This window comes from Lepidochelys kempii, chromosome 24 (assembly GCF_965140265.1).
Source record: "Lepidochelys kempii isolate rLepKem1 chromosome 24, rLepKem1.hap2, whole genome shotgun sequence".
Taxonomy (NCBI): domain Eukaryota; kingdom Metazoa; phylum Chordata; order Testudines; family Cheloniidae; genus Lepidochelys; species Lepidochelys kempii.
In genome coordinates, this window is record NC_133279.1 from 18414587 (window position 1) to 18434125 (window position 19539).

At 63.7% G+C, this 19539-nt stretch overlaps 1 protein-coding gene across 4 annotated transcripts in view; it reads left to right on the plus strand.

The window, feature by feature from the left end:
* Nucleotides 1-5178: 5178 nt before the first annotated feature.
* The window catches only part of LOC140902438 (cell adhesion molecule CEACAM1-like), a 30445-nt gene continuing 16084 nt past the window's right edge, over nucleotides 5179-19539 (plus strand). For all 4 annotated transcript variants that reach the window (XR_012156066.1, XR_012156065.1, XM_073322505.1 and 1 more), the window contains exons 1-2: nucleotides 5179-5379; nucleotides 6237-6605. Coding sequence is in view for 2 of the 4 variants with exons in the window: in XM_073322505.1 (XP_073178606.1) it covers nucleotides 5310-5379; nucleotides 6237-6605 (439 nt within the window). In the remaining 2 variants the exon portion in view is untranslated. The remainder of the gene's footprint in view (nucleotides 5380-6236; nucleotides 6606-19539) is intronic.

Sequence of the window (19539 nt, forward strand, 5' to 3'; positions counted from 1 at the left end):
CTGGGTGCCGCCACCCCCCTCATGCCCATTCTCCCACTCACCCCCGGGTGCCGCCAGCCCCCTCGTGCCCATTCTCCCTCTGCCCCCTGGCTGCCGCCACCCCCCTCGTGCCCATTCTCCCACTCACCCCCGGGTGCCGCCACCCCCCTCGTGCCCATTCTCCCTCTCCCCCCTGGGTGCCGCCACCCCCCTCGTGCCCATTCTCCCACTCACCCCCGGGTGCCGCCACCCCCCTCGTACCCATTCTCCCTCTCACCCCTGGCTGCCGCCACCCCCTCGTGCCCATTCTCCCACTCCCCCCTGGCTGCCGCCACCCCCCTCGTGCCCATTCTCCCACTGCCCCCCGGGTGCCGCCACCCCCCTCGTGCCCATTCTCCCTCTCACCCCTGGCTGCTGCCCCCCCTCGTGCCCATTCTCCCACTCACCCCTGGGTGCCGCCACCCCCCTTGTGCCCATTCTCCCACTCCCCCCTGGCTGCCGCCCCCCCTCGTGCCCATTCTCCCACTCCCCCCTGGCTGCCGCCCCCCCTCGTGCCCATTCTCCCTCTCCCCCCTGGCTGCCGCCCCCCCTCGTGCCCATTCTCCCTCTCCCCCCTGGCTGCCACCCCCCCTCGTGCCCATTTTCCCTCTCACCCCTGGCTGCCGCCCCCCCTCGTGCCCATTCTCCCTCTCCCCCCTGAGTGCCGCCCCCCCTCGTGCCCATTCTCCCTCTCCCCCCTGAGTGCCGCCCCCCCTCGTGCCCATTCTCCCACTGCCCCCTGGCTGCCACCCCCCCTCGTGCCCATTCTCCCACTCCCCCCTGGCTGCCGCCCCCCCTCGTGCCCATTCTCCCTCTCCCCCCTGAGTGCCGCCCCCCCTCGTGCCCATTCTCCCACTCCCCTCTGGGTGCCGCCCCCCCTCGTGCCCATTCTCCCTCTCACCCCTGGGTGCTGCCCCCCCTCGTGCCCATTCTCCCTCTCCCCCCTGGCTGCCGCCCCCCCTCATGCCCATTCTCCCTCTCCCCCCTGGCTGCCGCCACCCCCCTCGTGCCCATTCTCCCACTGCCCCCTGGCTGCCGCCACCCCCCTTGTGCCCATTCTCCCTCTCACCCCTGGCTGCTGCCCCCCCTCGTGCCCATTCTCCCACTCACCCCTGGGTGCCGCCACCCCCCTCGTGCCCATTCTCCCACTCCCCCCTGGCTGCCGCCACCCCCCCTCGTGCCCATTCTCCCACTCCCCCCTGGGTGCCGCCCCCCCTCGTGCCCATTCTCCCTCTGCCCCCTGGCTGCCGCCCCCCCTCGTGCCCATTCTCCCTCTGCCCCCTGGGTGCCGCCACCCCCCTCGTGCCCATTCTCCCACTCCCCCCTGGCTGCCTCCACCCCCCTCGTGCCCATTCTCCCTCTCCCCCCTGGGTGCCGCCACCCCCCTCGTGCCCATTCTCCCACTCCCCCCTGGCTGCCTCCACCCCCCTCGTGCCCATTCTCCCTCTCCCCCCTGGCTGCCGCCACCCCCCCTCGTGCCCATTCTCCCTCTCACCCCTGGGTGCCGCCCCCCCTCGTGCCCATTCTCCCTCTCCCCCCTGGCTGCCACCCCCCCTCGTGCCCATTCTCCCTTTCCCCCCTGGGTGGCGCTGTGGGACTGTGGCTCCAGGTGCCTCTGCAGCAGCAGGTTCGGGGGGTTCCCAGGCTAGGGGTCCGCTGTGCTCCCTGGAGGGGATCGGTGGGTGGATCTGAAGCCCTGTTTCCCCCTCCCCAGGGCATGGGGCACAGAGCAAATAACCCCCCAGAGGGAACCCCCCACACCCGGTCCCGGTGCCACCCGGAGTCTGGGGCCAGCCCCCAGCGGGCGCAGGCTGCCTCAGCCAGGGGTGGGAAGACTGCAGGGGGCATGAGGGGCAGTGGGTGCCCCAGGGTGCACTCAGGGGGGCTGGGCTTCCCAGGTGGGGCATGGGGGGGCCTGGAGCCTGCAGAGCTGGGGACACCCGGAGGGCTGGGGGTGGGGTGGCAGGGGCACCCAGGGGTTGGGGCTGGATCCTATTTGGAGCAGGGGACTTTTGGGCTCAGACACGTCACGCGTTGGGGGTGGGGGGTCAGTGCATGGGAACTGAAATGGGAGGAACCCCACCCCTCCGGTTCCCTGGAAACAAAACCCCAGGGCCCCCAGCCGGGGGAGGGGGGAAGATCCTGCCCCCCCACCCCCATGCAGGGCCCCTCCCACCCGACAGCACCGTGCCCGCTGTGTGACTCAGCACAGAACCATCCCAGGCGAGTCTGGGCCTGGCCAGCCCCTGGGCGTCGCCTGGGGCACGGGGGCCGGCCGGTTACAGCACGAATGTGTCTGTCACAGCGCGCCTAGAGACCCCACCGGGATCGGGACCCATCGCGCCATCGCTGCACAGACCCCGAGTGAGATCAGGGCCCCGTCATGCCGGGAAGTGCCCAGAACCCCCAGAGGGAGATTAGCACCCCATCACGCCTGGCGCTGCTCAGCCCCCGAGACTGAGATCGGGGCCCCGTGGTGGGGCCGGGCGCTGCCCAGACCCCCCCAGACTGAGATTGGGGCCCCATGGTGGGGCCGGGCACTGCCCAGACCCCCCCGGACTGAGATCAGGGCCCCGTGGTGCCGGGCGCTGCCCAGACCCCCCCGGACTGAGATCGGGGCCCTGTGGTGCCGGGCGCTGCCCAGAACCCCCCGGACTGAGATCGGGGCCCCGTGGTGGTGCCCAGACCCCCCCAGACTGAGATCGGGGCCCCGTGGTGGGGCCGGGCACTGCCCAGACCCCCCCCGGACTGAGATCGGGGCCCCATGGTGCCGGGCGCTGCCCAGACCCCCCCGGACTGAGATCGGGGCCCCGTGGTGGTGCCCAGACCCCCCCAGACTGAGATCGGGGCCCCGTGGTGCCGGGCGCTGCCCAGACCCCCCCGGACTGAGATCGGGGCCCCGTGGTGCCGGGCGCTGCCCAGACCCCCCCGGACTGAGATTGGGGCCCCGTGGTGCCGGGCGCTGCACAGTCCCCCCCGGACTGAGATCGGGGCCCCGTGGTGCCGGGCGCTGCCCAGACCCCCCCGGACTGAGATCGGGGCCCCGTGGTGCCGGGCGCTGCACAGACCCCCCAGGACTCAGATCGGGGCCCCGTGGTGCCGGGCGCTGCCCAGACCCCCCCGGACTGAGATCGGGGCCCTGTGGTGCCGGGTGCTGCACAGTCCCCCCCCGGACTGAGATCGGGGCCCCGTGGTGCCGGGCGCTGCACAGACCCCCCAGACTGAGATCGGGGCCCCGTGGTGCCGGGCGCTGCACAGTCCCCCCCCGGACTGAGATCGGGGCCCCGTGGTGCCGGGCGCTGCACAGTCCCCCCCGGACTGAGATCGGGGCCCCGTGGTGCCGGGCGCTGCCCAGACCCCCCCGGACTGAGATCGGGGCCCCGTGGTGCCGGGCGCTGCCCAGACCCCCCCGGACTGAGATCGGGGCCCCGTGGGGCCGGGCGCTGCCCAGACCCTGATGGAGATATGGCTCCCCGTTGTGCTGGGCGTTGCACTGACCCCGGCTAAGGTCAGGCCCCATCGCTCTGGTCACTGCACAAAGAGAGATCGGGCCTCCCACCCCCCCATTGTACCGGGTGCTGCAGAGACCCAGACTGGGCAAGTGTGTCTCTCTGTGAGTGTGGCCCCACGTGCTGACACACCTGTGCTGAGTGTGACTCTCTGCCGGTCTGATCTGGGCCAGCCACAGCATGTGGGATCCCCAGAGGGATCCCCGAGACCCGGCACTGAACAGAAGAGCGGCCCGACTGGGTCAGACCAAAGGTCCATGTACCCAGTGTCCTGTCTGCCCACAGCGGCCAGTGCCGGGTGCGCCCGAGGGAATGAACAAACCTGGGAATTGCCCAGTGATCCATCCCCTGTCGCCCATTCATCGGTGGACCTGTCCTCCATGAATTTATCCAGTTCTTTTTTGAACCCTGTTATGGTTTTGGCCTTCACAACATCCTCTGGCAGGGAGTTCCACAGGTTGACTGTGCGTTGTGTGAAAAAATACTTTACTTTTGTTTGTTTTAAACCTGCTGCCTGTTAGTTTCAGTTGGTGGCCGCTAGTCCGTGTGTTGTGACAAGGAGTAAATACCACGTCCTTATCTACTCTCTCCACACCAGTCATGATTGCATGTATCCGCCCTTAGCCGTCTCTTTTCCAAGCTGAAAAGGCCCACTCCTATTCATCTCTCCTCACATGGCAGCCCTTCCATCCCCCTCATCATTTTTGTTGCCCTTTTCTGAACCTTTTCCAATTCCAGTATCTCTTTTTTGCGATGGGGCGACCGGATCTGCACAGCTCCCAGCTGCCCCTGCCCTAGAGCGGGACCCACAGGTCCAGGGACACAAACAGCTGGGCAGGTGGGAGGGGCTGTGTCACGGAGTCCCCGGGCGATGCTCTGGAACTGCTCCCCATGAAGCCAGGCAGGACTCTGGGGAAGTCTCCTCTCGGGGAGCAGCCTGTCTGCAGGACACACAGCTCACCCGGCTTCCCCCTTTCTGGGTCTGACCTCGGAGCATTCAGCCTCCTCTGCCCCTCCGGGCACTTCCCAAAGTGAGTCTGCCCAGGCGGGGTCCTGGGGAAGCCAGAGGGTCCTGCCCCCCAACTCCGCAGTCAGACGTGACTCTCAGCCAGCCAGGAAAACAGAAGGTTTATTAGACGACAGGAACATGGTCTAACACAGAGCTTGTAGGTGCAGAGAACGGGACCCCTCAGCTGGGTCCATTTTGGGGGGCAGTGAGCCAGACAACCCCATCTGCCCTTCACTCCAGCCAGCCCCAAACTGAAACTCCCTCCAGCCCCTCCTCCTCTGGGCTTTGTCCCTTTCCCGGGCCAGGAGGTCACCGGATTCCTTTGTTCTCCAACCCTTCAGCTCTCACCTTGCAGGGGGGAAGGGCCCAGGCCATCAGTGGCCAGGAGACAGGGTGTCGGCCATTCTCTGTGTCCAGACCCCTGCACACACCTGCCCTCCAGGGCTCTGCAACGATCATACACCCTTACCCCACCCCCTAGATACTTAAGAACTGCCTAGGGGAAACTGAGGCACCCCCCACACTATTCAGAGGAAACATTAAGAACAGTCCCACTTCGTCACAGGCTGGCTCGGAGTTAGCCCTGCCCCCAGAGAGGGGGAGGAGGGCGGACCGGAGCTGTCTCGTCCCCACCCCGCCTGGCCAGAGTCTCAGTCAGGGAGCCCTGGCAGCTGGCACAGCTGCTCCAGAGAACCCAGGCGTCCGGCGGGGCACCCACACTCGGCTCTCTCCAAGGCCACGGCAGGCAGCGATCCCCGGGGAGGAGAAGGGCCATGGGGCGTCTGTCCGGGAGCTGGGATCCCCCCGCATGGGGCGGCCCCTGGAAAGGGCTGCTGCTGGCAGGTGAGAGCAGGGCATGGGGGGCAGGCTTGGCAGCTTTGGGGCAGAGGGTGGGGGTCACCCCTTCGGGGGTGTTAGTCCCAGGACGGGGTCCCCTGTGGCCCCCCAGGGAACCTACCCCCGCCCCCGTCTGCCTGACAGCTGGTGTTTGAATTGTTCTTGGGTGTCTGGTCGGATCCTGGCCTCAGGGAGACCAATCACCCGGCTGTAATCTGCCTGCCTGCCTGTCCATCCCCACACACCTACCTACCCCCACCCCACCCCTCTCTCTGTCTGTCTCCCCGGGCCCAGCCCCCAGTGGGGGGATATTGTGTCCCATGGACAGCTCCGATTTGCACCCTCCGGGCTCTGGGCGTTTTCTCACCAGATTTCCCTGCCCGTAGCTGCGTCCCAGGGGACTCCCCCCCGCCCCAGCTCATCCCCCCTCTTTCCTGTCCCAGTGGGATGGGGGCGCCAGCCCTCCCCCACTTACCCCGCGCTCTAACCCCACCCTGACCTGGGGGTGTCAGAGCCGGGGGGTCACATGTTTGACTCTCTCAGCGGCTTTGGGGATACCCCCCATCTCCATGGAGCCGTCGGCAGCTCCTGCCCCCCCGCCCGATCCGCACCCCGCCCTCTGCTCTGCGACTGGGGAGCGAGGGCTGGAGCCCGGGGCGGTTCCCCCGGCCGGGGGTTGGGTCTGGAGGCCGGGCAAGGACCGGCCCAGGGTCTACCCCGGGCCCCGCGCTCTCTGGCCGGGTGTAGCCGGGCGGCTGGTCCCCCCTGGGCGGGCGCTCGCTGCTTGTGTCCCCCCCAGACCCCGACTGACCCCCCGCGCCCCGGCCCCTCGCTGCCCAGCTGAGACTCTCCTTCCCCCGCAGCCTCCGTCCTGGGCTCCTGCCTCCAGCCGGCGCCGGCCCAGACCCCGGTGACCATCGTCCTCACCCCGCCGAGCCCCGCGGTGGGAGGGGGCGTCAGCCTGGCCCCCCAGAATCCGCCACAGGACTTCACGTCCTGCATCTGGTTCCGATCAGCGACCACGGATCCAAGCAGCCGGATCCTCACCTACTTCCCAGGACCACCCCCCGTCCAGAACAACGACTTGGCCCACACGGGGCGGGAGACAGCGGGGCCGGGCTGCGCCCTGCACATCGCGGGGTTAAGGCTCAGCGACATGGGGAGCTACACGGTGGATATTCAGAGCCCGACTAGCCCTGCCGTCACCACCACGGTGCATCTGCCCGTCTCTGGTAAGAGCCACCCCCGGGCCCTGCCCCGTCCCCATCCCCGCCCCAGCGATGGGCTCTGGGCCTCTCCCCGGGGATGAGCCTGGCTGGGACATGGGGGGAGCCCGCCCCCAAACACAGACACCGAGGGGTAGCCTGGGACTCCCTGCCCACTGCTTCTCCTGGGAGATGGTGCACCCCAGAAATGGGGGGCTCTGGGTCCCCCCGTCCTGGCTCTCCCTGAGGTGCCAGCAGTGTGGGATTGAGCCTCACTGGGCATAGGGGGATCCCTGGGCTTCCCAGCACCCCCCAGAACCCGCCGTTCCCACCGATGCCCGTTCAGGGTCCGGGGTGAAATGGATTTGCTGGGTCTCAGCTCGGTTTCTGGCCCCTGAGTAGGATCCAGCCCCTCAGTGGCAGCAGTGGCAAAGGGGCCAAGGGCTGGGCCAGAGACCCTGAGATCCCCTGGGGTTTGGGGCACACTCTGGTGAGGGGGGCTATGTGTGTTGTGGGGGGAGCTCTCCCTCATGCCACCTGCATCAGCCCTGCTCTGGGCACGGAGGAGTCACGCTCCGGGGCCGCAGTTCCCCCCAGGGTCTCTGGTGCCCCCAGCCCGTCCTGGTGTCTGCAGTGTCCCCCTGCCTGTCCCAGCCTCTCCAGCTCCCCCTGGTGTCCCTGGCACCCCCACCCCATCCTGGTATCCCAGTGCCCTCCCACCCCACTGCCTCCTGCCCACCACAGCCTCTCCGGGCCCCCCTAGTGTCTCCCCCCATCCCGGCATCTCTGCCTTGCCAGCCTGAGTGAGCATTAACCTGCCGGGGGAGAAGCGTCTCCATGGCAGAGCCGGGTCGTGCTGCCCCGGGGAGCTGGCACTGATGGCTCTGCCTGGGGGGGGACGGGCTGCAGGCGGGGGCGTGGGGGTGGGGAGCGGGACAGGCTGCACCATCACAAGTCCCTGTTCATGGCGCTCTGGGACGTGGCCCCTGGCGCTGGGGGGAGGGAAACGGCTGGCCCTGGGGGGCAGTGGAGGGGGGGTGGTTTCAGGGCATGGGAGCAGGGTCCAGGCTGGGTGTGAGGGGGTGGTGTCCCATGCTGGGGGGGAGTCCGGGTTGGGGAAGGGGGTCTGTGCTGGGGGTTTGGAGGCACATCTGTGCCAGGGAGTGCCAGGGCCCCGCTCCCTGTGTGTGACCAGTGCTGGTGTGACACCCACTCTTGAGCGCTGGGGTATTTGAAAGGGGCAGATTCACCCCTTCTCCCTCTGGCTCCATGGGGAGCTGGGGCTCTCTGGGACCCTCCCCCAGCCCCATCTGTGTGTCCTCACCTGGGGCCAGGATCGGGCCACCAGGGCTCGAGATCAAGGTTCTGTATTTGGCTGGTGGTTCCCGCCCCAGACTCTGGGCCCCCCACACCTCCTGCATCCCCAGGTGTCCATGGGCTGCTGTTCCCCCTGGGGCGGTTCTCTCTAGCACACCCTGCCCCCCTACCACTGGAGTCTATCTTGCAGTGTGATCGGTGCAAAGATCTTCGCACACCCTAGTGCAAGCCCCGCCCCCTGGCTCGCACCATGTGATTCTCAGTCTCAGTTCCCCTCCCACTTTGGGGGGAGGAGCACGCTCACAGGACCTGATCCTGGTCCCACTTGCCTCAGTCCAGCGCTGCTGCCCAGTCCCCAGTGGGAGTGTGGGTGAGATCAGGAGATTGACGGGGGCTGTGGGACGAGGATCGGGGGTGCAGGAGCCCCCCCCGTGCCGCCATAGAGCCAGTGCCCATCACTGTTTGGAAGCCAGGAGCTGTCGTCACCTTGTGCCTCACTTTCCAGGGGCACGTGGGGCCACGATAACTGGGGGCAGAGGGAGCCCTGCTGCTGTGGATGATGGGGGACCCCTGGGAGCTCTGGGGGGGTGACTGCCAGGTCTACCCATCCCTGGTTAATCACCATGGGGCCCGTTCCCAGCAGCTGCTTGCCCAGGGAAGTAGCCGCAGAAAGAAGTTGTGTCTCTGTGCAGCCGGCCCATCTGCTTTCGGGGGGGGGGGGGGCAGGCTCTTGCGTGTCCCTGTGCGGATCCTGAGATGGTGCGAGGGCGGCTGGACTCCTTGTGCCAGGTGTTGGAGGGGGGAGAGCGCTGCCCCCCCATAGCCCTCTGTCCCGTCCACCCCTTCTGCTGGCTCTGCCCCAGGCGGGGTGCGCAGCCCCTGCCCGGTGGAGTTCGCTGACACCGTAGCTCTCGTCTGCGTGTCCTCCCCTTGCCCCGGCGCCAGGCTGGCTGAGGGCCAGGCAGCCCCCTGGCTGGGCGAGTGCCTGGCGCTGATCCCGGACAGCCGCACCCTCACCCTGGCCAGCGTCACCTGCAGTCACACCAGGGCCTGGTCGTGCGAAGCCTCCAGCCGGGTCAGCACCAGCGACCTCACCTCCATCGACTCGCTCTGAGAGTATCCCCAGCTGCGCCTCAGCCTCCCGGCTCCCCCTGCTCTGTCGGGCCCCTCACCGGGGCATCTGGGCTCCGGGGTCCTCTGGCCTGGTCTGCTTTCTCCTGGGTAACCCCGGAGATCTCTCTGCGCCGCTTCCCTGGGAGGGAACCTTCCTGCTCTGTGTGCCCATCGACTGCCCCCTGGGCCTGCTGCCCCGTGGGACTCAGCAAAGAACCTGGAGTTTCATCTTTCTGTGGTTGTGGAAGCCCAGACTCCTGGGTTCGATTCCCAGCTCTGCCGCTGACTCCCTGGGTGCCCTTGGGCCTGTCCCTGCCACTCTCCAGCCCTCAGTTCCCAGCTGTAACACGGAGAGCGATCCTGCCTTTGGCCGCTTAGACTGGGAGCCCTTCAGGGCAGGGGCCGTCTCGCTGTGTCTGAGCAGCGCCTGGCACGAGGGGCCTGGTCTGGTTTGGGGTCTGGGCGGCGCCCAGAACAATCAGCCACTGTGTGTTACCTTCATCCAGGTAACAGATCAACCTGCTAAAACACAATGGACCAAATCCATCCCTGGTGTAGGGCAGCTCTGCCCCAGGGCAGTTCTCCAGCACAGGCCACACAGCCCTGCCAGCCCCCCAGCCGAAGCACGTCTGGCTGGAGGCTGACAGCCCCTGCCTGCCCCCAGAGCCCCCCAGCCCGACCCCTTGCCCCGTAGCACAGAAGCCCTGCAGCACAGCCGGGGCTGGGAAGCTGCAAACCCCTGTTCTCCTGGGGAGCCTCTGGCCGGATGCAGGGAGGGGGCCCCACGATGGGCTGAGTCTGGGGTGGGAACCCTGGACGGGGTCTGATGGGAAGAGCTGGGAGAGCAGCGGGGGTGGGGAGTCCTTGCTCCACAGCAGAGACGCTGCCCTCGGCCTCCCTCCCCCATTCACCTGGCAGGGGCGCTTGGCTGACCGGGGGAAGGGAGGCTGGCGAGGTCACTCTCAGCTGGATTTGTGCAGGAAATGGCCCAACTTGATTGTCATGCACATTGTGTAAAGAGTTGTCACTTTGGATGGGCTATCACCAGCAGGAGAGTGAATTTGTGGGGGGGGGGGGGAGGTGAGAAAACCTGGATTTGTGCTGGAAATCACTTTAGATAAGCTATTACCAGCAGGACAGTGGGGTGGGAGGAGGTATTGGTTCATATTCTCTGTGTATATATAAAGTCTGCTGCAGTTTCCACAGTATGCATCCGATGAAGTGAGCTGTAGCTCACGAAAGCTCATGCTCAAATAAATTGGTTAGTCTCTAAGGTGCCACAAGTCCTCCTACTCTCAGCTGTGTCACCCTGGGGTGGGGGGCGGCTGGGTCCTTGGTGCCTGGCTAGACCCACCCTGGGTCCCAGAGTGAGATACTCTATGGGGGGTATGGAACTGCGGCCCCACAGAGTCTCCAAGCCCCCCAATCTTTCTCCTCCATATGCCCTGGGCCCCCACCCTGGTCACCAGGGAGCTGGAGCCCCTCCCTCTGTGAGCCCGGGTCCCGCCTCCCCACAAGTCGGGGTCTGGCAGGTTATAGGATAAGCAGGCGGGGGCGGTTAATGGGTAACTTGCTGGGGAAGCAGGAGCTCAGAGCAGAGAATCCCTGCACCGGGCAGTGAAGCTGGGTGGATCTGTTATCATGGGCAGAGCGGCAGGGCAGTGGGTGGCCGATAACCACCAAGAACAGGTCCTGCCGCGTCCTTTGTGCCCCGTGTACCTGTCACCCCTGAACCCGTCTGCTAATCCCCCTCCCTTTGTGCGCCTTGTCAGTAACCTTCGGCCAGCGCCAGCTGATTCGGTGACAGGAACGGGAAGGCGCCACCCTCAGAGTCGCTGTAAACGGTTAATAATTAACAGACTTGGTGCGTTTGAGGCCAGTGGGGGCCATTTGACCAACTAGTCCGGCTTCCTGCCTAGCGCAGGCCAGAGAAGCCCCTGCTATTGCAGTATGGAGCCCAGTCACTTGTGCTCGAGGAAGAGGCCCCAGCCTGGATCCAAGACGGGGGATCCACCCTGCCCTCGGGCGTTCGCCCAGCGGCTGGTCACCCTGGCTGGTACAAATCTGGGCCTTTGTCTAACTGGGACGTGTCTGCCTTGAACTTCCAGCCGTTCCTTCTCGCTCGGCCTTGCTCTGCTCCCAGGTCTGGTGTTATCTCCCCATGTGGGGGCTGACGCGCTGTTATCAGACAGACACACTCACACAGAACTCTGAGAAGCTCAACACATCGAGCTCTGCCAGTCGCTCGCTCCAAGGCATTTCCGCCCGCCCTGAATCGCTTCTGTGGCTTTTCTCTGCCCCTGATTTAGTGACCAGGGGATCAGTCGTCACAGAGCCCAGCAGCTCAGCAGGGGGCTTATAACCACCCGAGAGGCTTCAGACCATCCCTCACCGGGCCTGACGGGTACTTGAGCCAGCTCACGGATCAGCCCCGAGTTAGCCGTCGATCGAGGGATCTTCCCATAAAGCAGGAGCGGGGGTTTCGCCCTCCAATCTGTTTCCCACTGTGTTCCTTCAGGAGGCCGGGTCCCTGGGCCCCGGGGCAGCCCTGGGCATTGGCGCCAGCTCTGGGTATTTGGTGCCGGGTGCTGGGGCTCTCCCTGCCCTGTGGAGGTGCGCGACCACCCTGTGTTTGCTCCATTCGGGCCTGACCCCCGTGATCAGCCCCGATCAGCAGCTCTACGCTGCAGGCTCTAATCTGAGCCTGCCCTGGGTCGCGGACACTAACCTGGCCGTGGGGGGCGCGTGGTGTCACGGTGGGATGCAGACCCAGGAAGAGGGGCCGCTGTCCGAGTTTCTGATCCTCAGTCTCTCTGTGAACCCCTCGGGCACAGAAACCCCAGAGCCGACAGCGTCCTCACGCGCCGCTACGACAGGGCTGACCTGGAGATCGCGGTGCTGGGTGAGCAGCCGGGCACCGCGCCGCACGCCTGCCTCTGTCTTGGGCACGTGGGGTGCTGGGGGCTCTGTCCGTCTGGCCAGCCGGCGCTCAGCTGCCCCGGGTCTGTCCTGTCTCCAGCCAGGCTCCCTGTCTGCGTGGGACGTCCCCTGTCACTCCCTGCTCCGACCCCATGGGTCAGCATCGTCCCCGCACGCTGGGATCTCCCTGTCTCTGCAGCCAGGGCTCTGGGGCTGGCCTGGATCCACCCCTCAGGCTCTGTTCTCTGGGGGACGCTCCCGCCTGTCTCCAGTCTGGATCCAGCCGTGCCCTGTCACCATCTGCCAGCCCTGCTGTCCACGCTGCCCCGTTCAGCAGCCGGGCCCGGGGCTCCAGTCTGAGACTCGTTCCCACGTCGCTGGCCCCGTCTCTCCTGACGCGGGATCCGAAGCCGGACTGTGGCCCGTTGATGAATGACCCCGTCGCTCTGCACTGCAGAGCCTGCGCCTTGCCCCCAACACCCCGTCTGCCATCAGCCGGGTCGGTGCGGCTCTGTCCTGCCCCCTCGCCACCCCTTGGGGCCGTCCTCTCCCTCCCTCACTGCGCCGATATCGCCCACCGCGCAGGGGGTGCCGGCTCTCTTGGGCTCTCCCCAGCGCCTGCTCTTCCCTCCTGGCCAGGCCTGGTCTAACCCCCGAGCGTCTGTGCTTCGCCAGAGCTGCATCAGCCGTCAGCCGGTCACTCGTTCCACCGGCCGCTCCCATCAGCGCCTCGTGCGCCCGCTGTCCCCGGCTCTGCACCCAGCACCGGCTCTCTCGGTGCCCGGTCAGTTCCCGTTTCACCCCCGTGGGGTCTCTTCTCCGTGGGCCGTTCCCAGGTGTCTGGAATCTGGATCGTCCATCGCTCCGGATTCCATTCCTCAGCGCAGCCCGCGCTGCCGTCTCTGCCTGTCTGTGCCCAGCGCCTGGGCGCTTGTGACCCGTCCTGCCTCCCCTCGGCTCCCTGTCTTTGCCCTGCGTGGGAATCGGACGTGAGCCTGGTGCACGTCTCTCACCCCCGCTCTGCCCTCAGCACAGCCCGTGCTCCCTGCTCTGTCTCCGTCTCTGCCCCACGTCCTGTCCGTCGGGCTCGGGGTCCATCCCGGTTTCACCCTACAGCCCCTGTGACCATGGGACGCTCCCTCCCCCCCAGCAGGATTGGGGTCAGCTGGTGCTTACTCCCCAGTGTGGGGCCAGGCTGGAGCTCCACGGGGCAGGAGCATGTTACCCCATCCCGGGACATGCGCCCCCCCTTGGCTGCTCCCCTGTGCCTCGGGTAACTGTTGGATCTAGTTCCCTTGGGCAGCGAGTTCTCTGCAGCCAGAGCAGCCTGCCCTCCCCCCAGCCCCCTCTCCCCAACACGCGGCTCTCCTGTGTTCGCTCCAGGTGGGCCCACGATCACCCCCAGCCAGAAGGTTTATGCTGAGGGCTCCGCCCTCAATTTGCTCCGCCGAGACCACCCCAGCCCGGCTCTAGTGTACATTTGGCTTTTCAATGAGCTCCAGGTGAGTGGCTCCGGCTCTGAGCTCCAGGTCACCAATCTCTGCGTCAGCCACTCTGGGAATTACACTTGTGTGGCCATCACTGTCTTCCCCCTCAACTCAAGGAACGCCACCCTGGAGATCCAAGTTCAGGGTGAGCAGCCGGGCACCGTGCCCCCATGATGGCCTCAGTCTACTGGCAAACTGAGCCCTGGGAGCTGCATCACTGTCTGTCCAGCCAGTGCCCTAGTAACACAAGATCTGTCCTGTCTCCAGCTGGGCGCCCTGTCTGCATGGGACGTCCCCTGTCCCTCTGTGCACCAGCCCCGCGGGTCAGCACCGTTCCTGCGCCCTGGGCCCTCCCTGTCTCTGAAGCCGGGTCTGGGGACTTCAGCTCAGTTCTGGTTTCACCCCCCAGGCTCTGTTCCCCAGGGGACGCTCTGGTCTGTCTCCAGTCTGGATCAGACACCCCCTGTCGCCTGTCACTGCCTGCACCGATCCCACTCCCCGCACTGGGCGCTCTCAGCTATTTTACTGTCTGTCCAGCCACATCCCCCTGCGCTCTGGTCCTGTCCAGCTTCCTGCCTGTCTCCTGTCACTCACTGGACCAACCTGATGGCCAGTGCAGCTCACAGCCCTCGGAGCCGGACCTGGACATTCATGAGATCGGGATACAAATCAGGCTTTAAATCCAGGTCCTGGTCAGAGCCGTGCCTTCGCTGTCGGGACCCAGGGTCTCTTCGGGTTGCGGTTTCCACATTTTCACCCCAGTCAAAAGGACCACAAACTTGCTCTTTGTTAAATGAAAGTGAAGATTCTCCTGAAAATCACAGGACTCCAGGAGCTGAGGATTTAAAAGAGGGCACCCAACACGGCAGGAATTGGCCGACGCCTCCATCTGAGACCCCATCGTTCCTTGTCTGTGGTGGAAATGGTCAAAGGCCCCTTCTCACAATCCCGTGGGATGGCGGCCCTGGTCCCAGGCGACTGGAGGGTCGGAGACACACACTGACGCTCTCTCTGTTCCCTGCACAGAAATGCTGCCCAGGCCCCCGGTGACGCCATACCCAACCCTGAGAATGGGACCTTCACCCTCCCGTGTAACAGCTCCCCCCACACTGACACCGTGCTCTGCCTCCGGGATGGGTCTTACCTTGTACCCAGTGAGGGGCTGGGGCTGTCCTCGGAGAGCCGGACCCTCACGGTGCCAAATGCCCCCCGGGCCGACACCGGCGCCTACTGGTGCAAGGTCGGGAATCTCGTCAGCACCAACCTCAGCGAGCCCAGCAACGTCACCGTGCCCTGTGAGTAGCTGCAGCCCCGTCCCCCGGCCGCGCTGCCCTTGGCCCTGCCGGCATCACCCAGCCATGGAGATGCAGCCACTGTAGGGTGGGACATGGCACCTGTTTATACTTTGTCCTACTGGTGCCATCCCCCCCGATCTCCTCCCACCATGTGCAGAAGGGCCAGACTCCGCCAGGATAGACCCTCCAGGACCCATTGGCCTGACCCTCGGGTCCCCTCTGACCCTGACGTGTCTCGCCGACTCTGTCCCAGCCCCGAGCTATCACTGGTTTCTCAACGGCACCGACACGAACGAGACCGAGAGCATCTTGACTGTAAACCCCACAAGCCTGGATCAGCTGGGCACGTACAAGTGCCAGGCTCACAACTCCGTCACCGGCCTCACGGCTAGGATGGATATCGAGGTGGAGGGTGAGTAGCTGGGCACCGTGCCCCACACACTTGTCTGTCCAGCCAGTGCCCCGCCAACTCCGGATCTGTTCTGTCTCCAGCCGGGCTCCCTGTCTGCATGGGACGTCCCCTGTCCCTCTGTGCACCAACCCTGTGGGTCAGCACCGTTCCTGCTCCCTGGGCCCTCCCTGTCTCTGAAGCCGGGTCTGGGGACTTCAGCTCAGTTCTGGATTCACCCCTCGAGTTCTGTTCCCCAGGGGACGCTCCCATCAGTCTCCAGTCTGGATCACACTCTGCTCGGTCGCCTGTCACTGCCTGCACCGATCCCACTCCCCACGCTGGGTGCTTGGCTATTTCACTGTCTGTCCAGCCACATCCCCCTGCGCTCTGGTCCTGTCCAGCTTCCTGCCGGTCTCCTGTCACTCACTGCCCCGACCTGGCAGCTGTGCAGCTCATGGACCTTGGCACTGGACCAAAACGATCATGAGATCGGCATGTAAATCACAAGATGTAAATCAAGCTCCTGGTTGGGGCCGTGTCTTCACTGTCTGGATCCAGGGTCTTGACTGGATGTGATTTCCCCCATGCCTGCCATGCCCATGGCTCTGCGTGCCCCCCATTCCCCTTTCTCCAGTTTCCCCCCGTCCCCCCCATGCCAGGTGCTCTGTGCTCCCCCATCTCCGGGTCCCACACTCGGTTGCTCATGTCAGCGGAGCGCTGGGCGTTTATTGGAAGTGGCTTGTTTCCCCCATGCACTGAGATCCTGGCACCTCTGGCTGTTTGGCAGGGGTCAGGGCTTAGAGGATCCCCAGGGGAGAGCTGTATGGGCAGGGGGACCGCTGCAGGATTCGTACGGCTTGGGGAGGCGGGATGCCAGCCACATGGGCGCCTGCCGTGTGCCCGCCCTGGCTTTGCCTCCCAGCCAGACGTGCCGTGTCTTTGATGGATGCCAGGGACTTTGTCCCGTGGCTCCACTCCCTGCCCGGGGCAGCCCTGCTGGGGGAGGGGAGCTGCACCTGCCCAGCTGCTTCCTCCTTCGCTCTTGTTTGTGCCGACATTTGCCGTTTATTTCCTTGTGCGAGTGTCTCCCTGTCAGCCGCCCTCACCCATCGCCACCAGCTCCCAGCTGGGGATGGGGTCACGGAGCCCCAGGCTCCCTGCTGCACCCCCAGCTCCGGAGCAGCCCCTCGAGGGACCCTGCGATGTGCCAGACCCCCAGGGGTCCCCCTTGTCGTGCTGGCTGGAGCGGCTCCCCACTGCGAGTGCCAGTCTCCGGCAGAGTGTCAGAAAACAGGGCAGACCCCCCAGCTGGCGGTGTGCTCGGTGATTAGATTTCCCCCGCCCAGTAACGAGTGTGCACTCCCGCATCACTGCCTCAGGGTTTCCAAGGAGCCAATCTTCCCACCCCGCAAACTGGGCTGCGTGAGGAGAGGTTATTAAACCCCAGAGCCACCCCCTTGGGTCGCTCCCGGCCCCAAAGGCCCGTCACTTACCCCGGTCTGTGGATGCTTTTCACCTCGCCCCAAAGACAACGCTGCAGACACTGTCTCGACTAAACTACCCAAAGATTTCCCAGCTGCGAGAAAGGGACGAGTTCCTGCCAGGCTCACGCAGGTACCGTACATCACAGCGACTCCGGGTTTGTCGGTCCAGTGGCAGCCGGGCTGCATGCTCTGCTCGTTTTCCGTACGTCTCTCAGCGTGGCCCAAAAGGGTCCTGGAGCCTCTGTCCTGTGGCTCCGAATTCCTCAGGCCCGAGACGCAGGATCTTTCCCTTAGCCCCGTGTTTATGGATCTTCTTCCCAGGCGAGCGACAAGCTGCCGGGCCCTTCGCCCACGTGGGCGCGGGTGAGCAGCCAGCGCAGACAGGCTGGGCATTTCCACTCTCCCTCGACGGCTCCTGCTTTGGAGTTAACAGGCTGCTTCACTGGCAATTCTGAGGCCTCGACCCCGCTTGCTGGGCAAAGGCCCTGTAAATGCCATGTGATAGAAACGACCTTCCTTAGGTCTCAGGCAGTTTCGCACCTCAGGTGAATTCCCACCTAAACGCCGAGACACCTGTGATTGGGGGCCAGTGACATGCAGGGGAACGTAAGGCCCACAGAGCACCAGGGGCTCTATCACTGACTGTCCAGCCGGTGCCCCAGTAACACCAGATCTGTCCTGTCTCCAGCCGGGCGCCCTGTCTGCATGGGACGTCCCCTGTCCCCTGTCACTCTCTGCACCAGCCCCGCGGGTCAGCACCGTTCCTGCGCCCTGGGCCCTCCCTGTCTCTGAAGCCGGGTCTGGGGACTTCAGCTCAGTTCTGGATTCACCCCCCAGGCTCTGTTCCCCAGGGGACGCTCCGGTCTGTCTCCAGTCTGGATCACACTCCGCTCGGTCGCCTGTCACTGACTGCACCGATCCCACTCCCCGCACTGGGCGCTCTCGGCTATTTCATTGTCTCTCCAGCCACATCCCCCTACGCTCTGGTCCTGTCCAGGGCTCAACTCCACCCCGTGGGCTCTGTCCTGTGGGGGCTGCTCCCAGCCGTGCTGCAGCTGGGCTGGACGCTACCTGTCGTCTTCCAAGTGATGCCCGACCCGTCCAATCAGTGCATCAAGAGCCCTGCTCTGTGCCCGTCTCTCCCTCCTGGCTCTGACCTGGCTCTGCCCCCTGCCCCTCCGGGGCATCTGTCCTCTGTGGGACGCCCCACTGCAGCTCAGACAGCAGATTCCTGCCCACCTGGCGCCTCCAGCTGATTCCCACCAGGGCCAGGCTTTTCCCATGGCTTTGTGGGGATGCAATGTCAGTCTGTACCCGTGTAACGATGCTGGCTTTTGTGGGACCCAACTGAGAGGACCAATTCAGGACAAATTGTTTCAAGCAGGGCAGTTACAGCCCAAGGCTGGGGTTTTTCCACCTTTAAGGCAAACCAAACCAGCCAAACAGAGCAGACTTTGGTCTCACCCCGCTGGCTAACCACAAGTCACACAAGCAATTCCCTTCGACACTCCAGTTTCCCAGTATCATCACCAGTGCTACTCGTTATGGGGACAAATGGTGATGAAAACCAATACCCCAGTAAAAGAAAATAGGTTCTCTCGATCCCAAAGGACCAAGCCCCAGGCCCAGGTCAATATACAAATCAGATCTTACCCACAAATCACGCTGTTGCCCATCCTTTAGAATCTAAAATCTAAAGGTTTATTCGTAAAAGGAAAAAGATACAGACGAGAGCTAGAATTGGTGAAATGGAATCAATGACAGACAGTGACGGCCAAGTTCTTGGTTCAGGCTTGCAGCAGTGATAGAATAAACTGCAGGTTCAAATCAACATTGATTTTTCTTTCTCTTTAGGGATTATTTTAAAAAATATATAAGCAGGGACCTTCCTAAGTGAAGGGCCTCATGGAGATTCTGTGCAGGGTCTCTAGCGCAATTCTAGTTCACGCCACGATTCCTGTTTCCCTCACCAACACTCTGCTGCTTGTTCTCAAACTGACATTACTGGAGAGGTATGTGTTCCAATGCGAGATGTTTGCTGCTTTTGTGTTACAATCACGTGATTATGGTTCACTTTCCCTTTTAATTCAAAGATGTTTTGGCTGCAGTAGAATGAATGCTCAGAAGAAAATATTTTTTCCTGTTTAAAGAAATGCATCTTTGGTTTAATAGTGTGAAAATAATGCTCACTAGTTACGTGTTTTGTGATTCTAATCCTCAAACATGCTATAAAGCACCTGGGAATGTGTTTACAGATCAGTGGAGGGAGAAATCTGCTCCTCAGTTTCATCAGTCTGGCTGAAGTGATCACTTTCCTATCATGACCAATAGGCAGATAGCATAGATTCCCAGGTAACAATTCCACACAGGCATGTCCACAAGCTTTTCCAGGCTATGGTTATTTTATCTGCCTTTTTATAGTGTCATCAGCAGCAGCTGTTTGCAACAAAATTTTAACGGTATTTACAGCTATGCTGGAGGGAAGAAAATAAAGGTCTGTAAGTGTCCAGTTTTAAATCTCTCTCTAGGATCCTGGTATCCTCTGAGCTGTCACATTGCAGATGATACAAAGCTGGGAGGTATTGCCAATTTAGAGAGAGACCGGGATATCATACAGGAAGATTTGGATGACCTTGTAAACTGGAGTAATAGTAATAGGATGAAATTTAATAGTGAGAAGTGTAAAGTCATTCATTTAGGGATTAATAACAAGAATTTTAGTTATAAGCTGGGGGCGCATCAATTAGAAGTAACGGAGGAGGAGAAGGACCTTGGCGTATTGGTTGATCATAGGATGACTATGAGCTGCCAATGTGATGCGGCTGTGAGAAAAGCTAATGCGGTCTTGGGATGCATCAGGCGAGGTATTTCCAGTAGGGATAAGGAGGTTTTAGTACCGTTATACAAGGCATTGGTGAGACCTCACCTGGAATACTGTGTGCAGTTCTGGTCTAC